Source organism: Tasmannia lanceolata, unplaced genomic scaffold, assembly GCF_043159265.1.
Source record: "Tasmannia lanceolata isolate RefF3 unplaced genomic scaffold, GAP_Taslan_0.1 ptg000037l, whole genome shotgun sequence".
NCBI classification, from domain to species: domain Eukaryota; kingdom Viridiplantae; phylum Streptophyta; class Magnoliopsida; order Canellales; family Winteraceae; genus Tasmannia; species Tasmannia lanceolata.
The window spans coordinates 5,975,941-5,996,076 of NW_027518714.1; the positions used below are offsets into that span (position 1 = coordinate 5,975,941).

Below are 20,136 nucleotides of genomic sequence, written 5' to 3' on the forward strand. Positions count from 1 at the left end.
GGGTGAAAATATCATCGCCCATAACTGAAATACCCTATTTACAAAATACTGAGTGGACAACCAGCACTACCTGCCACTATTCTACGAGGTAAGTTCCGGTAAATCCAAATCTTGTCTCCGCCCAATTGAACCTCTTGACCTATCAAACACTCCTTCGTATATGCAATCATCCATACCACTATTCTAAGGTGTTTTTTTACTGTCAGACCTCTTGATCTATTAAAAAAAAACCCATAAAAAAGTGGCCTTGTCCAAAATTTTGGATCGATCAAACGTTTTGATGATTTAAAAAACCTAGTTTCTAGGTTTTTAGTCCAAAATTTTAGTCCAAAAGTCCCTTGTAGCATTGTATAATGTATTTAATTAGTAGAGTGTTTGATTTTTTATTTTATTTTTGAATGGCAAAGATTTATGTTAATGAGAACAAAAGAAGACGGGGATTCCTCACCGATCGAGATGATCAAAACAGTACCCCAAAAAAAAAAAAAAAACAAGAATACATCATCACAAAAATACACTCACGGTTGTAGGAGATCAAACACTTCCAACTCCGACCTAGAGCATACTTCTCTTGCTAACCTATCGGCCTCAGAATTAGCCGATCTCCTTACATGGTGGAATGAAAAGGAGTGACCCACCACCCGCTCGGATATTTCATCCATCCACCTAGCCAACCTACAAGGAGGACATGAAGAACCCTCCATCCACTTAACTGCATTTAAGGAATCAGCCTCCACTATAACATTGTTCAAACCATGTTGCTCCAACATCATTATGCCTTGGTGTGCCGCCCTCATCTCCGCCTCATTTGACCCGGCTACCCTTACTGGGCCTGAAAATGTCCATAGTGTGTTTGATATTATTTATTTTGGTAGGTACGCTGGGAGTTTGTTATTTTATCAAGTCAGGTGTTGGTTTCCTAAACATTAGTTATTTATGTAAAATTAGACACGCTGAAAAAAGAACAATGGCTGTCAGCCATCGAGGTTTCGGTGGCGTTTGTTTTGGATTTTGAGTCCAAAACTGATTATTGGCCTCAAAATTGAATGTGAGTTTTAGTCCAATAATCAATTTAGGACTCATAAATCGGTTCTGAAAATCAAAAATCACAAAGGGTCTAACTAAAAGAAAGAGTGCTGCTAAGTAAACCGAGAGTGAAACCGAGGGTAGAACCAAACAAATCCCTACATGCCACATGGCATGAGAGGGGTATTTTTGTCTATGACCCTTGTGATGTGGTGTGGCTCCTATCATGTGCACCGATTTACCATGTTAGAAAAGCTTGAAAGATTGTTGTACGAAGTTAGGCTCTTACGATTACACATATGAAGGTTAATTAATTAGAATTAATTTTTTTAGAGTTTTTATATGGTGCATTCACGTTCGTGCAAGTATTTTTCAATAAAATGCATTGTGGGTGCTTATTATTCAATCATCCAAACCGTTCATTTGGCCCCCAACTTAAATAGACACTGCCTCGAAAATTATATCTACAGGATGATCCTAAAAACCTCTCTGCAGATATAATAAGGGTCAGGACCATCTTAGGGGATGATTTTGGGGGCAAGACCTATTTTAAATTAGGGCCCAACAAATGAATGATTTTGATTATCTAATAATATGGGTGCCACTGTATTTTTAAAAATACTGGCTCGTACTTGCAGACTAAAGGTAATTAACACGATTTATTTACTCTCCTCAATGAGAGTTTCTCATTCTATATTATTCCTTTTATATAAGATTTCATGACGTAGGTATCTACAATATTTTGTATCTAGTGAGCTAAAATTAACGATATGGTAACTTGCTAAGCTTGGAGATTTGAAGATCTTGCCTACAATCTTCCTTAACCCACTCACCCCCACCCACCCCTACAAAACTCACTGCTGATGAATTGAAGTTTGGACCAAAGATTTTCAAAGGTTGTGCAAAATATTGCCTTTGTCATTGAATCAGCAAGTTGATCCTTTGTTGATATGCACTACACTGGAAGGAGTTTCTTCGCTACTCAATTTCCACATGTTTATCAGTAGCTTTTCTAGTAATCACATTTCAAAAAAACACAGATATTGCGTACAAATGGAAGTCCTTTTGCACATGTTTCACTCGACCATGAAGAATAGAATTGACTGCATCGTAGGTGGCACTAATATTGTCTCACTGGTGGAGACTGGAGAGGGTATATGAATGCCATAAAGAGCATTTACACGATTTAGGTAGGGAAATGATAGAGTTTGATTGTAGGCATGAACTCAGCTTGTTCCATATGATTTAATCAGCTGTCAATAGATGCTGACAGTTTTCGGGAATTGTAACAGCTTATTAAGCATATAAGACAATGTGGGTTTGCACCTATTATCAAAACATAGTTGTGCCTATATCATTTCCCTCTAGTTAGTCTCCTCGATGAGAATTTCACAGAGACACCATATAAAAATTTGTGAATCCAGACACTTGATTGGCTCATCAAAGACTTTGGCATGTGATCTTAGGCACAAATAATAGAATATAAGCCATAACATTGCGAGATTCGACCCCACCAAAATTCCTTTCTCAGTTCTCACTAGTGTCAATAGAGATTGCCAATTCATTTCATTTTAAGGTTTGCTTTAGATTATAATATAATAGATGTGATAGCTTTCGAGAAGGTGCTCTTCTTAATTAAGGCAACATAAGCTTTCAATGACTTGAATCTTGGCTTTTTCTCCCTTCGAATGCCAATAAACATGATCTCTTTTCTTTTCATCAGATGATATTACTTGTTTATTCAGTAATGATTTCTTATAACTATGGATTATGATGCGATTAGCTCATTAAAGCATTTGATCATAATTGTGAGAAAGCTTTTCCTGATATTATGATAACTAGTTGCAGACCCGTGGCAATGAATAAATTAGGCTGCTTCTATGCAAGGTCGCCATATAGAATCTCAAATAATTAGGAATGGAATATATTCTATGTGCAGATTATTAAATAATTATCACAGTATACTATCATTATTGATGTCTTATTCTAATTTAAAATATGAAAATCACTATCCATAGGCGGTTATAATTAATATTAATTGATAATTTATTGTAAGGGCTCTGTAATAGTTATAAAGTGTACATTTTCATCATGAATTTTCAGTTTTTAAATTTTCATAAATTTCTTTTTCTTTTCTTTTATCAAAACTACTTGATCTAACCCAAAACTACATGGTTTTCAGAGCCCAATTCCAATCCCAGTTGATGACCTCAATCGATCCATACAGTTGGATCATTTTAAATTGAGGTTACATGGCTATATGTGAATCCTAATGATTATAAACAGTCCATCGATTGATTTCTTGATCAGAGCTGACATGGCCAACTTTTCTAACAGACAAATAGAAGGAGGGAGGACTGAGAGCTTTATCAAAGGGAGGGAGAAAGAAATCAACCAAAATTTATGTGTCAATAAAAATATATTTGAGAGCAAAATCGTACAGTGATTTCCTTCTTAGAAGGGTGCCTGATTAGAGATGGAGAGCCAGTATCATCTGGTTTGGGTATTAATTTGAGGGGCCTGAATAGAAGACGTAGTCCAGAATTCTGTTTTATTATTGCCTTTTATTCTTCCCTATCTTTAGCGTTAAAAGATGCATTAAAAGAGACAAATAATGAGACAGTCGAAAACAATGCAGCTCCTGAATGCTTGCATTACTGTGGGATATAGAATGGGTGACATAAAATTCCAAAAACGTATAGAAATTGAATGCGGGATACAATGGCAAGATAGAGGAGGCGCTGACCCGTGGCACCACCACAGCTTAGAGGATTCTGCTTTACTTATATATGACATTGCCGCCCCACTTTTATTGATACTTTTACCAACCCATCTATCTGCTTACACTACAGATCAGAGGGCCAGGATCATCCTACGGAAATAATATTTTGATAGAAATTACAGAGAGAGTGTTGCAAGACACTGAAATTAGAAAATACAGATAGTACGGCAATGAAATAGATTTTTGAGAATGGAGTGGGTGAGATTTAGAATTCTTCCAGTAAGAACCAGTTTGTGTCACAATGGCAGGAATGATCTTAATCAATCAAATGAATAGCAAGCTTAAAGAAATGGATTTTTATAGAAAAACGATACATGCCCTTTGGCCGGCCTTCGTGGCCTTTTACCACGACCTTTCACCAAATGGTCGGTTTGGATCATCCTATGGTGTAAGCCGTATTTTAACAAAAATAATGGAGGATACGAGCTCACACCATAAAAAAATCTCACATGCAGTATGAGAAAAGGGAGAAATTATACGGTGTAAGACCTTGCAACTATAAAGCTTTGTTGCAGTGGAGGTGCCACCCTTGATATTTGATCAACAGCCGTACAGTAAAGAATCATCTGCCGTTGGATCAAATATCAAGGGTGGTGCCTCCACCGTACCGTATAGTTGTAAGGCCCTGCACATATAAATGATGACCGGCATGAAGTCCACTTAGGCGCCCTTGATATTTGATCCAACAGCAGCCTCTTAAAAAGAGGCTGCTGTTGGATCAAATATCAAAGGTGGTGCACGCTGCACTGGAATTCACGCTTCGGCAAAAACAAATTCCTGTCTTTCTCAGGGCTGCCCTTCACGTGCCCAGCTACCTATCCGTAGTACAATTTGAAATGCAGTTTTGTACGGTTGCTCTGCATCTCTCCCTCCCCCTTTACAAGAATACTACAAGAAACCTTTTTGACCACTCAAAGGCCACAAAACCCGCTTCAATAATAGCCGTTGCAGAGAATAGATTTGAAAAATCTTTTCGATTAGACGCTATTGCGCGCTCATGTTCAAAAAGGAAACGCCTCTCTTACTCAAGTCATCGAATCTTCAACTAAACGAGACTCTTTGTTTTTCATCCTACGGTCTAAAATCCTCACCTCACTTCCTCATCGAATCTTCAATCATTTTGCTTTTCCCCCCTAAGTTCTCCGAGCCCAAAACCGGGGTTTAATTCTGTGCCCTTGGGACCTCTTGTACTTATTGGTTCCACTTCTTTAATATATGTGGTGGGGGTCTTGCCTAACCCCAGCTTAATCATAAAAAAAAACAAAAGAAGAAGACTCTTGACCATTAAAAAAGATGCAGAGTGCTTTCCAGCAAGGGTAATCATTCGTCATCCGTACGCCAGAAATTTTAGCATGTCTGTAGATCCTAATAATGTTAAATATGTTGGACGAGATCGACATAGCTGTGGTGTTTAAGGCTTAGAACTTTATGATATAACCATAAATGCTTACGAAGTGTATGAGATGGTTCAGATTCACCTAAACTTATTCTTAATATTAAAGTATAAGTGGGACTTATCTTTTTGTGATCCAGATCGTTCAATTAATGGGCTCCACTATGGATGGCCCACGTCTTAAACTTCTTCACTTTTAGATGACCCTAGACACCAAAAAATGATGGTCAATTGGTGGGTATCCATGACCTTCACCTTCACTTTTAACGCATGATCTATGGTGGGGCTATCCAATTGAATACTATCTGTCAATCGGGGATAGGACCCACTTGATACAGTTGCAGCATTAGGAAAGACTTAAAGAGAAATGATATATTCACTCCCTTTTCTTGCCCAGGCCACCTTATGTATTAGGGGTGGACATGGTTCCGGTTCGAACCGAGGAACCGAACCGAACCGGCACATATGGTTCGGTTCGGTTCGGTTCCATAGTTATATGGTTCGGTTCCGGTTCTAATAACCTGGAACCGATGGAAATTCGGTTCGGTTCTGGGTTTGGATCCCGGAACCGAGAACCGAACCAAGAACCGACCCACCTTAAAACCCTTAGTCAGACTGGAAAACAAGTTTTTTAATCTCAGCACTTGCCCAAATATTTTTAATCTCACCAAACAAGCCTTAATATTTTAATGGCAGGAAAGAAGATGTGGGAATCCTTTTTGTTTTTAATATTAACTTGAAAGTTTTTGTAAGTGTAAGAAGAAAGTGAAAGGCTTTTAAAAATAGTAAAATATTATGAGAGTAGTTTGTATAACGCCCCCACAAAGTCATATTCATCATTTCATTAGAGACTTTTGTGCTCTGCTTTTCCCATAATGATGATGACAAGCTGGAAACAAAAAATTATTCTATCTCAAGAAAAGAAAACCAAACATTCAAACAACTATTGTGAAGAAATTCCGTTGATTTGATGAAGATCGGGTAAACCCAGAACCGAACCGAACCGAACCGATTATATATGGTTCTGGTTCGGTTCGGTTCCAAACTTATATGGTTCTGGTTCGGTTCCAATTTCAGGGAACCGATTATATATGGTTCGGTTCTGGGTATACCCCAAAACCGAACCGAACCGAACCATGTCCACCCCTATTATGTATACCCAATTCTCTCCCACAAGTGTACCAAACCTATATTTGTGGATGATACTTCTCTTTCCTATTGGTAAATTAGGGTGGATTAAAACGTGTAAAATCTGTTCTTATAGATGAAATTATATGAACAAATTATGTGGTGGCCCCCTAAAAAAGTGATTAGAGTATAATAAAGATGAAAATGACAATATAACACCGACACCACCTCTATCCAGTCTCTCCTCCCAATCAATACGGGTCGAAGGAGAATCTGTTTGGAAAAATATAGGGCAGTGATAAATCGACTCTCCAAATTGATAAATCGACTCTCCATGTGTCTTTCTCTCTCAGATAAAGCCATTTCGTGACACCTCCTTTTCAACAATAAAGAGTCACCTCCGGCCTGAATCTTTCTTATTCTTTTAATCTACACGAGGTGACACTTTTTCTTGAAAAAGTGGGGCTTCAATATTGCTCTTGCGAAATTCTCCTGGTGAATTTGAATTAGTTGTGTGATGAATTTGTGTTTATGTGGTTTGTGGTAAGAGCTGTAACTTCAGCAAGTGCCTGTTTGTTCTGGATTGATAATGACAGCCCTTTTATTTGCCATCACGGCAATGGTAGATGGGAGGCATCAAACAAAACGTATCATAATGTATTCGCATCTCACAGCACGTGATTTCACACAGGCATGTTTAGACCATTGAGTTTGTTGAAAGCATGTGTTTTTTCTTAGAGATAGACCTAATCCTCTGATCCTCTAATCCTCTGACTATTTGGTGAACGTAAACTTCTTTATTTGTAAGGACGCTGACTGTGACTGCTCATTTAGATTATCCAATATGTATGAGAAAACATGTATTTGTAGTTTTTCGTCATGTTCGGGCGTTTGTGTGCATTTGTATGATCAACACATGTTGCTTTCTAAGCCACATTGGTGATCATTAACCTTTATGTAAAATTTAATTCATGATTATATAACCTAATGTAGGGACCTTGAGTGTTTTAGGGTTGTATTCCCTATGGCCTTGTTTATCAACCATGAGATTTTTTTTCCATGAAACATTAGTTTATCAAGTAATGAGAGAGGTCTAGGGAGCGCGAAACATGAAGAGACTTGAGATCGCATGGAGAGGGTAAGATGTTGCTAAATTGCCAAGAAGAAAAAAATTGTATTTTGATTAGAGATTTTCTTTTCCTTCTTTTTTCTAACTTTTCTCACCCTCTTTACTCTCTCTCTTCTCCCTCCCTCCCTGGCCCTCTCTCACCACATGATAAACTAAAATCCCATGGGAAAATTTTTTCATGGCAGCCAAACATCTAATTGCTAAATCCTAGATTGGTACGTTTTCGATTTTATTTGGTTACTTAAGCTAAACAATCTCTTGGTATGTGAATAATAATTGTATAATAAATACATTAATATCCATGAAAAGTTAACACATGGAAAAATCTTTTACACCTTAGGATTGATGGGGTGGGGCACCAATTCTACCCGGGCCCATGTAGAAGGTTGTGCCCACTATTTTACACCTATGATTTGATGGGTGGGGCCACCATTTTACACCCATGCATATAGGAATGCTAGAATCATTTGCACCCCATCCAATCCTACCTGTTAAACGGTTTGGATCATTTGAACAAACAGGCCCCATGTCTGTCCTATTTTATATTTAGGCCGGCAGAACTATATTCATCGTACGCTTTTCTCTCTTCATATCAGTTAACAACAAGATGATTGGCAATCTCCATCCGTAATTGTGGTGAAAATGCCAAATCGAGATTGAGGAGAGACCTTATACATTCCTGTATAAGTTCCATATGGGGTGTCCTTTATTGCTCGGGAAATGATATCTAGTGTCTCTTGCTTTGACAATGGCTTTCTTTACTTTATTGTACACTTTTATGACCTTTTGGGCCCAACATATTTATGTTGTGGTCCATCGGACATCCTATAGTGTGGTCCGTACAATACCTTTTGAAAAACACGGGACCATAAGGGCTTACACCATATAAAATCTCAGCATTCAATAGCTAAATAGAGAAATGTCAGTGCGTTTTATTACTCTGCAAATTTTGGGGCATATGTTCCATTTTCAAGTGATTTTTGTTTTTGTTTTTCCTTTTTGGGAATTTCAAAGGAAAGTAAATCTATATATGTAGGGCATTTTTGGCAACCATGAAAAAACAGGGAGCTAATTTTTTCACCCCAATGAAGGATTATGCGCGCCCCTTGTAACTGAATTGCGGCAGACTTTAACGCTTCTTGGTGTCAAATCACCTTAACAGGGGGGCACATAATCCTAGGTAGGGCTGCAACTCGGGTCGGGCGGGTCGGGTTTTGAAGAACCCAACCCTGCCCGAGAAATATCTCGGGTCGGGTTTTTTTCCAGAAAACTCACGATTCCCAAACCCGGCCCTACCCATGATAAATCTCGAGTCGGGTCGGGTTGGGTCGGGTTTTTTTTAACGTTGATGCATTTTTTTAAGGAAAACTCTTGTTTGGCAAGGCAACTCAACTCATAGAAGTAGAAAAACTCAAGCATGGCAAACTCTTTAGTGCATTGCTTGAGTTTGCCATGCTTGGACTAATAATTCTTTTTGGACTAATAATTAGTCCAAAGAGAGTAAATTGATGCATTACCAAATGAAAATGATTACACTCATATGAGATAGACAACAAACTATTTAGTGCATTAACTATTTAGTTGAAAATTGAAATCCTAGAGCTAAGAAACCCTAGAGCTAAAGGGGGGAAAAGAACAGAAGATGGAAATAGTCCTTGTGATTGCGTGCGTGTGTGAGTTTTCACTTTTAAAGTAACAGAGTTTTAGAAAAAAAAATACATGCTATAAGTTAAGTAACTCGGGTCGGGTTGGGCCCCTTCAAGATTCATGCGGGCTTTTGGATTGTAGACTCGGCTCGACCCGAAACCCGAGAAACATGAACCCAACCCAAGCTATTTTCGGGTCGGGTCCATGCGGGATGGGTAAAAGCCAACCCAAGTTGCAACCCTATTCCTAGGGGGTGAAAAAATCATCTCCCAAAAGAAAATCATGGAACATTTGTTTTCCATTAGACAGCAGGGCTGGGAGAGAGACATTTGTTTGCGGCTCACTTTTGCTGGAGAGCATGTGTGAAATGAACAAGGCAAAATATGCTAAAAAGTGAGCATGTATGGTAATGAATAAGATAAAATGGGCTTAAAGTTAGCTTATGTGTCAATGAATTAAATGAATGAGAAAAAAATCTAATCTAATCTAATCTAACTATTATATATAAAGGCAAAATGATGGTTTAAGTTCTTCCACCCTTTGCCGTTATTTCCGCTTCTGTTCCCACTGCCATAATTCCAATTGTATCCCACATGTAAGGGCATTTGTGTCATTTGCCGTTATTTCCGCTTGTGTCTAACCTTTTGATCCACACGTCAGCATTACTCTTTTACTATTAACCCTTTTGCTGATATCTGACATCTATCTCTGTGAGAAATTATTTGAGGGTAAAATCATAATCTACATACAAAAAGTACTGACATAGGGTACCTGTCTATGACAATTACGGCAAAAAACTACCAAGAATAGGCAAAGACATATGACAGTGATGAAAGAACTACTTTATATTACTCATGCAGGACACTTGCAAAATATTGATAGATTCCGGGCACTTGAAGAGGAACAACAATTATGGAAATCCCTATCGATAGGAGGGCTAGGATCAACCTATGGAAATGGTTTTACGGGCCCAACCGATTGATGTTGTGTTCCATCACATGGACGGTTTAGACCAACCTATAACCCTCTATAAATCGGAGGGTTCGGATCAACCTATGAAAATTATTTTTGAGGCACAACCTATGTAGGAAGTGGCCCATCCAAAAGAAATTTCTTTTCTTTTTGTCTGGGATTTACACGCCAGCATTATTGTTTTACCATTAACCCCTTTGCTGATATCTAACATCTATCTTTATGAGAAATTATTTCAGGGTAAAATCGTAATCTACATACGAAAATTACCGACACAGGATACGGGCCATACCGTACATTTTAATAAAGTGAGGAGTGCGATCATCAAAATACGGTGAGTAGTGCGATTATAAAATATGGTAGTGAGGACATTAGCACTATATATAATTTCAAACCGTCGTTGTTACTTGCATGTTCCCACGCAGGTCGGGTTCAACCTGAATTTGGATTGGGTCGGGTTAAGCTTTTTCGAAATCGGGTTGAGTCAGGTTGGGAAAAATCAACCCCAAATGGAAATTGGGTTGGGTCGGGTTGGGCTGTCGGGCAACCCGACCTGAATTTCAGTTCCATCTGAAGAAGTTCTGTATATGTGTGTTTTTCTTTTTCAACATTCAAATAGTCTCCACAGTCCACAATGGACGGTTTGGATAATCCTATGGTGCGGCCCATACCGTACTTGAATAAAATGCGGATAATATTTCCCTTTGTTAATTGTTAGTCCCTGTTTGGTTTGGATTTTGAGAACCGATTGTGAGTTAAAAACTAATTATTGGTGACTCACTATTGGTTCTCAAAATCCAAAACAACCCGGCTTGAGTTGAGGTGGTCAACAATTGGTACCATATCAAATCGGGTCAGCCCGACCTAACCCACGCGAATTAGGTCGGGTTGACACCCAAGTTGCACCCCTAACGATGACGAAAAAACTACTTTTCCTTATTCACTATGTGCGGGTCAAATTACAGAAATGTTGATATTACGAATGCAGGACACCTATAAAAATACTGACGAATACTGGGCACCTTAAGATGAACAATAATCATGGAAACCTCTATAGATTGGAGGGCTAGGATCAGCCAATGGAAATGATTTTACGGGCACAACCTATTGATGTTGTGTTCCATCACATGGACGGTTTAGATCAACCTATGACGTGGTCTGTACAATTTGAAATGGATATTTAAATGTGATGCACGTGCATTTTTACTAGTCTACTAAAAAGTGAACATTTGTGGTTGTTCTCTCCTCCAAAGGAGAGCTGCGAAATGCCTTTCCCCGAAATTGCCGAGCAAATCCGTTGCAATTATTTGATTTCACAAGTCGGTTTGGGCAGACTAAAACCTGATATACAGAGGGAGTAGAGTCTAGAGCCTCAAAACTTAGTTCCCTCACTCACACATATTTAATGCATTTTTTTTATTTGAGGTCTGCTAGCAAAACGGGGTTTCGTTTGGAAAAAGAAGAGGAAACCCTATGTTTGTGACACATGAGGCAAGAAGACTTGAAAGTGAGCCTGAATCCCAACAAAATGCAAAAAAACACTGTGGAATCCCTCCAGTCAATTCCACTTTAGTCTTTCTTTTCCAAACGAAATCTCGGTTAGGAAGTGTTTTCCTTATAATTTTCATCCACACAATCTCCATCCCTTCCTCACAATGCCATTTTGGGATTTAAAAACAGTCCTCGTATTATATAGTTGGCATTGTAATGCTACTTAAATGTCCCTGTTGTGATTTAAGATGTAAGAAACTTTTTAATATTAGCTTTTAGGGATTTGCTAGGGAATTTTGTCTAAAGGCATTTCACGGCTGACTTTTGCATGAGAAAACAACTGTGATGAATTGAATGAATAAGACAAAATTTGTTGAAAAGTGAGCCTCTGATGATTTGAATGAATAAGACAAAATTTACTGAAAAATGGGCCTAGGTGGCTTTCTCTCATGCAAAAGTCAGCCACAAAATGCCTTTCCGCAAAATTCGCTTGCAAAACCCATCTTATATCATTTGTAACATTATACTATTACTTTATTAGCTATATATTCTTTCTAATTTCCTAATGAGAAATCATCTAACCCCACACTTTCTTTTATTATAATACCATATAGGGAACTTCATGGAGAGGGAATGGGAATAGGTTTTCATAAATAAATTGGATTTAATTATATAATATGTTCGTGATACATGTACAAGAGGACGAAAAATGTCCAACTGGGCCGAACTTTACTTCCAATAAAATAACCAAAATACCTTAGATTTTTTTGGAGTAAATTTTCGAAAGAATTACCATTAATATGAGGTGACCAGATGCAACCAACACCGATGGTGATCTCCTCGCTCTGTTGGGGGTTCCACGCAAAAGCAAAGATCCCACAACAGAAAAGTTAAGAGACGTGGGTGGGCTTATAAGGACTTGGGCACCCTCCGGACCCTTAACATCTAGATTTTAAGGGTCAGTTTTTACCGAGTCGCAACAAGTCGTATTAGAACTGGAGTGTGGTAAACCCGGTGTGCTTTCAAGGAGATAAAAATCCCTCGGGGAAGATCTCGTTAACCCTGGTTTGCGTCCGAGGATGAAATAATCCCTTGGGAAAGATCTGGCCGAGCCTGACCGAGCCGAGCCTGTTTCGAGCCCGAGCTCGGAGCTTTTGAGCTTAACAAGCCGAGCCGAGCCTGGCCAAGCTCGGCTCGGCTCGGCTCGTTTACACCCCTACCGAAGAGTAGACAATGAGAAATTCTATGGTGCCCAACCGTGAAGTGCGTCAAGGTGGTACTTCAAATGTACCACCCTTGATATTTGATCCAACAGCAGCCTCTTAAAAAGTGTGCTGTTGTTAGATCAAATATCAAGAGTGGTAGATTTTTCAAGCTACTTGACGGTGGGGCATCATATAAAAACTCGCCATTTACAAGGTTTTGATTGAAAGGATAAGATCATCGAATTAGGACGGTTTCTTGAATGCATGCCCCACTAAGTTTGTGGTCCAATGATCGAAGGTTGGGCCCACCATATTGAAAATAGTCAATAATAATTGGGTGCCAATATCAGTTTACTGAAAACATACAGATAATGAATTTCTAAAGCTACTGGTATTTCCACCACCTTGTTTTATAATGAGACAGTCACTGTCTTTTACTATTGAACATGTAGGGAATTTAACAGGGTAGAACTCACCCCCTCAAGCTAGCTATTAGAAGGAGGGTCCCATTCCCTTATAATCCATCTACATCCATTTCACATGTCCGATGTGGGACTATTGCTTCTGCGTGGAACCCCAACAATCTCCCCCTCCACGTGGAAGCAATGTGGGAACCACGAGATAACTATACCGGGGTTTTCGAGATCTTCCCCGAGATACATTCCCGCCTTCGGAGGCAAACCAGGGTTACCACGCCCTAGCTCTGATAACATTTGTAGTGAAATTTAACCGGGTATAACTCACCCCTAAAAGCTAGCTACCACGCCTTAGCTCTTCTTCTAAAAAGAGCAAAAGGGAAAGTTGCCTTATTTCCCACCCACGTGGGTTGTTTTGGGTGGGAAGGCAAAAGGCAAAGATAGAAACCCTCTTATTTGAGTTTCTTGGAAACAGCTAAAAAGAGAAGTGATGTTGTCTTGGTGGCAGGAAAAAAAAATCAAGAGAGTGAAAGAGAGAAAAAAGAGAGAGAAGAGAGAGATAGAGAGAGATAGAGAGGAGAAATAGGGTTTTTCTCTTTGGTTTCTTCTTGGGGCTTTCTCTTGGGTTTTTTCTTGGGTTGTCTCTTGGGTTTTGGGTTTAATTCATTGTAATACTTGTATAATGTTTTTCTCATAGCGGAAGATCGTGTTTCTTGCCCGCGGAGTAGGCTTGGCCAAACCACGTAAAATCTCGGTGTTCATATTGTGGCTTGTTTGTGTTATTTTTTCTTTTCCATTAATTTGTCCGTGATCGGATCGGATTGCCCCACGGATTTTCTCAACAGAACAAACTATCAAAAACTACTACAATTCCCAAAAGGCTATGCCCAGCCAATGAAAAAGGAAAAGACAAGATGAGTTAGTGTTATGTTCAGAACATGGTAGTGCAGAAATCAGTAGCAACACAGATTTTTTAAACCCGGAATTCATCTAGGAGCCCAGGGTGATACCTTAAATTTTAATAAAAAAAAGGTTACAAGAGGAGGACATAGAACCTTGCCTCTAACCCAACTAGATGCAATTAAAAAGAGGAAAGAAACAACCCCTTGGGGAAATGATATTTCCCCCTCTGACGAAGAAATCCCCCACCACCCCCCCCCCCCCCCCCCAATTTACGTTATTCGTAACGTTTTAAACACAAAGTAAAACATTAAAGGAGGTGAATTTATCATCGAGCAGTGACCCATTCTCATAGAAACCATTAAGGGAGGGGAGGGGGGATATAATTTCCCTAATTATCTCGTTCGAATATAAGAAATACATAATTGGTTGCATCTAACAACTCCTCTAGGGTTCTTCGGCTGAGTACTCCATTCCCAAATAACCATATTAGTCTTGGTGTAGCAAGCATGATTGGCCAAGTCCGCAACAAGATTAGCTTCCCTGTGAATGTGAGTGACAATAAAATCAATAGCAGATAATACATCCCTGCTATTAATTATTTCTTTTACAATCCAAGCTGTCTAAAGCCCAGAATTTGAAAACAATTTTGTCCACTTTTACATTTTTGCATCGGACACACCACTCGGAGCGGTTTGACTGCAATAAGATCTCGAATCACAACAACAAAAAAGAGATGGTGCTCACGTATGTGGGCCCTATGTTGTAAAGGACACAAGATGAGACAGAATAAATCAAATTCTATAGGGCGATTAGCTTTCCTCCTTCATTAGTAGGAAAATCTAACGATTCCAATTAACTTCTAATTCTCTTTTTCTTAACTTTAAGGTGGAATTGACACTGGTAATCGACTATATACTTAGGAGTTATGAATTGTATATAGTCTGTTATCTTAACTCAGTTCTTGACAGCCTAAGCGTGGGGGATTAACGTCATTCTAAAATTTAAATATGATCTATCTATTTCTTAATCAAATGTCTCTTCTAATACCTATCTTAACATTATTATAATAATTAAAAACTATATAAATGAGAATAATATGGTTGCAGCATATGACTGAATAAATATAAATACTATTAAAATCTAAAATTATTATATGCCAATCAAACACCTTCAATTTATTTTCCAATTAGACGCGTTTGTTGTATTATTGTTAATGAATAGATAAATAATTTATAACTAAGAATAATTAAGGGGGAATATATTTTGTTAAAAAGAGGGCTGTTTAGTAAAGTAAGCTATTCCTAATTAGTTAATTTATTAATTTAGATGGGATTTGCTGGCCAATAAGCTATTCCAAATTAATAAATAATTAGATTTATTTGACTGGGCCCACCACGGAAACCGGGCGGAAACTTACGGTCACGTGCTGATGGATTCAACTGTGTGCCGCTTAATATCCAGCTGGACCCCAAAAATAATAGTAAATGCTAAAAGTCTAAACAAATAACAGCAATTTTGGGAATGACAAAGGTGTCCACGAAGATTTTTTTCCGCACACATATCGGCTGGCTTACTTGTTTTCACTTGGGGAAATGATATCCACACTTCCTGGCTTTGATAATGGCACTTCTTATTTTACTCAAATACAATTTTGGTTGGTGAACACAAGTTTGCATCAATCAAATGATCACAGCCGTAGGATAGTAGAAGAAAGAGGCTGCTGATCAACGGCTATTTGATCAGTATGACTTAGCACATTGGCCTACCGCCTACGTCAGACCTAAATGTCGAAAATACCCCTGTATGATTTAGTTTAATAAGTTGCGAAATTTCCGAGAATTCTTGTGCAACGCGGCTCAAGGAGATTAGCAGAATAACACGGTTATGTTGGTAATTTCCTAAATAATGAGGGGCGATGATAAATTCGCACCCCTTTTTTTGCCGTGATTTGACGTCAAAAAGCGTTAAAGTCTTGCACGATTCACATTATAAGTGGTGCGAATTATCCTACAGGCGGTGCGAATATATCATCTCCCATAATAAAACCTACAAATAGACGAACCTAGGGTTTTATTCCCGATGCCCCTGTTTTCCAACATTTTTCTTGCTACGCGTTTTCGTCTCTTCTTCCCGCTCTGTTTTTCTCGCCCTTTCTCTGCTAAAACAGTAACTTTCTTCTCAGAAAACCTAAAAATCAAAAGCAATCGCACCGTTGAATCCGTATTTCCTCTGGTTCATAGAGCTTCGATCAGTATTAGAAGATTCAAACTTAAGTTTCAGGCCATTTTCGCCATATCAAAGCTAGGTCAAAGCAAGTCCTTTTGTTGAAAAGTTCATGCCAGGTTTTCATCGAGGAAGATTCATGGTTTGATAACGAAAGATTCAGTTAAAAGGTAAGCATTCCGAGTAGAAATAACACCTATAATTGCTACATATATTCCTTCAATGAATCTGCAGTTTCTATGATTCTACAGTATTTATAGCTTCCTGTTTCATCTATTTCGAGATTGATGTTTCATTTATCGTCTTTCTCGTAGAACACTGCAGATTTTTGTTAGGTAAACTCGATTGAAAGAAGATTTTCAACTAATGTTTGTTTTCTGATTGATTTATGTGCTTTTTTCCCTGCGTCTAGATGAAATCCTAAGCTGGAAGATCTTCGTGCTAGGGTTTCTCTCTTTAAAGAGATTTAGGTTCCTTTTTTTGTGCTTTTTTGGAGATTATTTCCCCATTTGTTTTGGTGAAGTCTGAACAGAGACGTTTCTAGAAAGGGCCTTTGGTTTTATCGGTCTGTTTTCTTGATGGAGAGAAATATAGCAAATACCTAATTTATCCCCCATTGTTTCGATTATTTTCATTTGTAATTTGGTAACCAATTTTTTTTTATCTCGAGGAGCTAATATTCGGACACGTGTGGTCCACTGCCACATGTCCGATCTGATGATCTGGCGGGGACCATCAATATCCCAACCCACCATGATCCAATGGCTAAGATGGAACGGATGAAATCCCCATTTAGGAAGGGAATCTGACCATTGGTTTTTTCAACAGGTCTCTGATTATGGTCTTCCAAAAACGGTGCCACGTGTCATTGGCCGTGACTTGCCCTATTAAAATTTTGGCTGAACTTTTCCGTCCGGCCAATACACATCCACAAGTGATGGCTTTTGATGTAATGGTGGTTTTTACTATGTGAGGGTATATTGGTCATTTTAGCCATTGATTTTATTTCCAGTATATATGGCGGCTATGCTTTTGTGTTAAAACCTCGAAAACTCAAAACCAGTTTTATCCAGACTGAGAGCACTTCAGTGGAGTTTTGTCGAAATTACCCTTTTGGGTTAAGTTTCAATTTTAGAAGGTGAATTAGACACTTCTCTTTCTAAAATTAGACGATAGGAAAATAAATAGATGTAGCTTCTTGCCTTCTTCCTGTGTTTCTAATTTTTTTTCTGAAACCAAAATATGTTGTTTCCATTAAAAAGGAGGGTGTCTGAGATAAAAAAAGGGGGTACTACTTTTTCTTTCCAAACAAGCACATTCTTTTTCTCTGATTAATCTTTTTTATTATCTTTGAGATCATATAACAAGGCAACTCTTTAATTCATCCTCCTCTGTTCTCCTTTTACTTCTGCCGCGTTTAAAATCTCCTGTTACACTTCAAAAAAGCATTGAAAACTCTTACAAAAGCCAAAATCCCATCACAAGCCCTCGAACGGAGAGTTAAAGCAGAAGCTTTCTCTCCAACTTCTTTCTCTCAATCATACATACATGATACATGTTTTCTCTTCTCAGAATATACACTTTCTTACCCAAAACCCATCTCATCCCACCTTATTTCTTTTCCCCTTCAGATGGATACAGTAAAATCAAAGTCTTCCAACGTAACCGGATTAGTACACAAATTTTCCAAAGTTCTCCGGTTCCGCGCTACCGGAATCTCCCCAGATGATAGTATCAGAAACCCTAAATTGCCAGAAAAAGATGAAGATTTGACTCATAAGGTCTTTAAAAATTCCCAGTCTTTCAATGGCGATGATGAGAAGGTAATTAATCGAGAAGCCATGGAAGCTCTTATTGCGAAGCTCTTTGCGAATGTTTCCGCCATTAAAGCTGCCTATGCTCAGCTCCAAATCGCTCAGACTCCTTATGATCCAGACACCATTCAGTCTGCAGATGAAGTTGTGGTCTCTGAGCTGAAAAATCTCTCAGAGTTGAAACAGTGTTACTTGAAAAAACAGATCATTCCTTCACAAAATTCTCAGATGGTTGCTGAGATTGAAGAACAGCAGAATCTTTTGAAGACTTTTGATATCCTTTCAAAGAAACTCCAGTCCCAGCTCGAGCTTAAAGACTCAGAGCTTATTTTCCTCAGAGAGAAGTTCTTCGAGTCAGATAGACAGAACAAAACCCTAGAAAAAAGACTAAACCCTAACAACTGTCTCTCAGCCTTTGATAATCTCCACTTATCCGCCTTAAACCCTAACCATTTCATTACAGTTCTCCGTCACACCCTCAAATCGATTCGAGCCTTCGTTAAATTAATGATCAGCGGAATGGAATCAGCGGGTTGGGATATTGATTCCGCTTCCGGTTCGATCGAACCGGATGTGAAATTTACTAAACCGGCCCACAGATTTTTCGCATTCGAATCATACGTCTGCAGAAAAATGTTTGGTGATTTTCAGAACCCGTATTTTTCAATTCCGAAGGAAAATTCCTCTAAACAGAGACACCACCAACGCCAATTCTTCGAGAGCTTTATGGGGTTTAAATCAATCAAACCCACGGAATTTCTCCTCCAAAACCCTAAATCTTTATTTGGGAATTTCTGCCGTTTGAAGTATTTATCCCTGGTACATCCAAAAATGGAATCATCTTTCTTTGGCGATCTCAACCAGAGGACCCTTTTGAATTCCGGCGAGTTCCCGGCGAGTTCTTTCTTCGCCGAGTTCGTAGAAATGGCGAAAAGGGTTTGGCTTTTGCATTGTTTGGGTTTCTCTTTTGAACCAGAAGCCTTAATTTTTCAGGTGAGGAAGGGTTGCCGGTTTTCTGAGGTGTACATGGAAAGCGTGGTGGAGGACGGGTTTTTTTTCCCGTCCGGTGACTCTTCGCCGGAGATCTTTAAACCCAAGGTGGGTTTTACCGTAATTCCGGGATTCAAGGTCGGAAAAACGATCGTACAGTGTACAGTCTATATATCTCCGGCATGAGGCCCTCGTTTGTCGAGGGTTGATTGGATTCCAATATTCCATCGTGTTTGTCCACTTCTATCTGGCACACACTGGACGCTTTGGATTCATCTGGGCCCACTCGTGACTGTCAGGTTATTTTGTCTGGATTATTAGAGTTTGCAGTGAGGGAATAGCTGTATATAGTGGGGGCCACTTTCTCTCTTTATCCATGTGGAAAGAACGTAATATATATAAAAACTATTTTAATTTCCTTTTTTGGAGGTGGGAATTTTGACAACTTGTTACAGAAAATCTGTAGTATCTTTGCACTTTGCAGTGTCTACAAATGGTAAGTCTTTTCCTGCTTTTCTTTCTTTAATTTCATATAGATTATAATGGCAGGTTATTAGATGATGAAAGTGACAGATGTATTTCGGTTTGATTATGATTAGTTTATCTCTGCCTAAACATAAACTAAAACCGGAAATCCTTCTATTATACAGTCATTATAAGATTTTTTATTTGATATTTTTGTCCGAGAATCAGACACCTGTCGCTGTGGATGACTGCCACATGGCAGCATTGGATTCCACCAAGGTCTCTCTCTCTCTCTCTCGCTCTCACTGGATTAGGGCGTTCAGACATGTATTTATGGCAGCTGAAAGTGATGGGATGGGCCTATGGGTTTGCTTATTTCAGTAGTTTTCAAGGAATTAGGGATGGGTGTGTTTGTTTATTTATGTAGTTTTCACTTTTCAGTCACTTGAAGCACTCCAAGCATCTACCTCACTTAACGCTTTGGAAGAAAATTGGAGGAAGTCTTCACCTGATCTTCTCCTTCAATCTAAGCGGTTTGTGTGATCTGAATCT

The 20,136-nt window shown here is 38.8% G+C and overlaps 1 protein-coding gene across 2 annotated transcripts; it reads left to right on the forward strand.

Annotated features, from left to right (window-relative positions):
• Positions 1–16,157: 16,157 nt before the first annotated feature.
• On the forward strand, positions 16,158–19,543 carry LOC143861863 (protein GRAVITROPIC IN THE LIGHT 1-like). 2 transcript variants are annotated; one of them, XM_077372815.1, is made up of 2 exons: positions 16,158–16,485; positions 17,144–19,543. In XM_077372815.1, exon 2 carries the CDS (start codon positions 17,947–17,949, stop codon positions 19,303–19,305), a length of 1,359 nt encoding a protein of 452 aa, XP_077228930.1. In that variant the 5' UTR covers positions 16,158–16,485; positions 17,144–17,946; the 3' UTR covers positions 19,306–19,543. The 2 variants fall into 2 exon arrangements, with proteins under 2 accessions (XP_077228930.1, XP_077228929.1); XM_077372814.1 differs by having other exon boundaries at positions 17,947–19,543.
• The last annotated feature ends 593 nt before the right edge of the window (positions 19,544–20,136 follow it).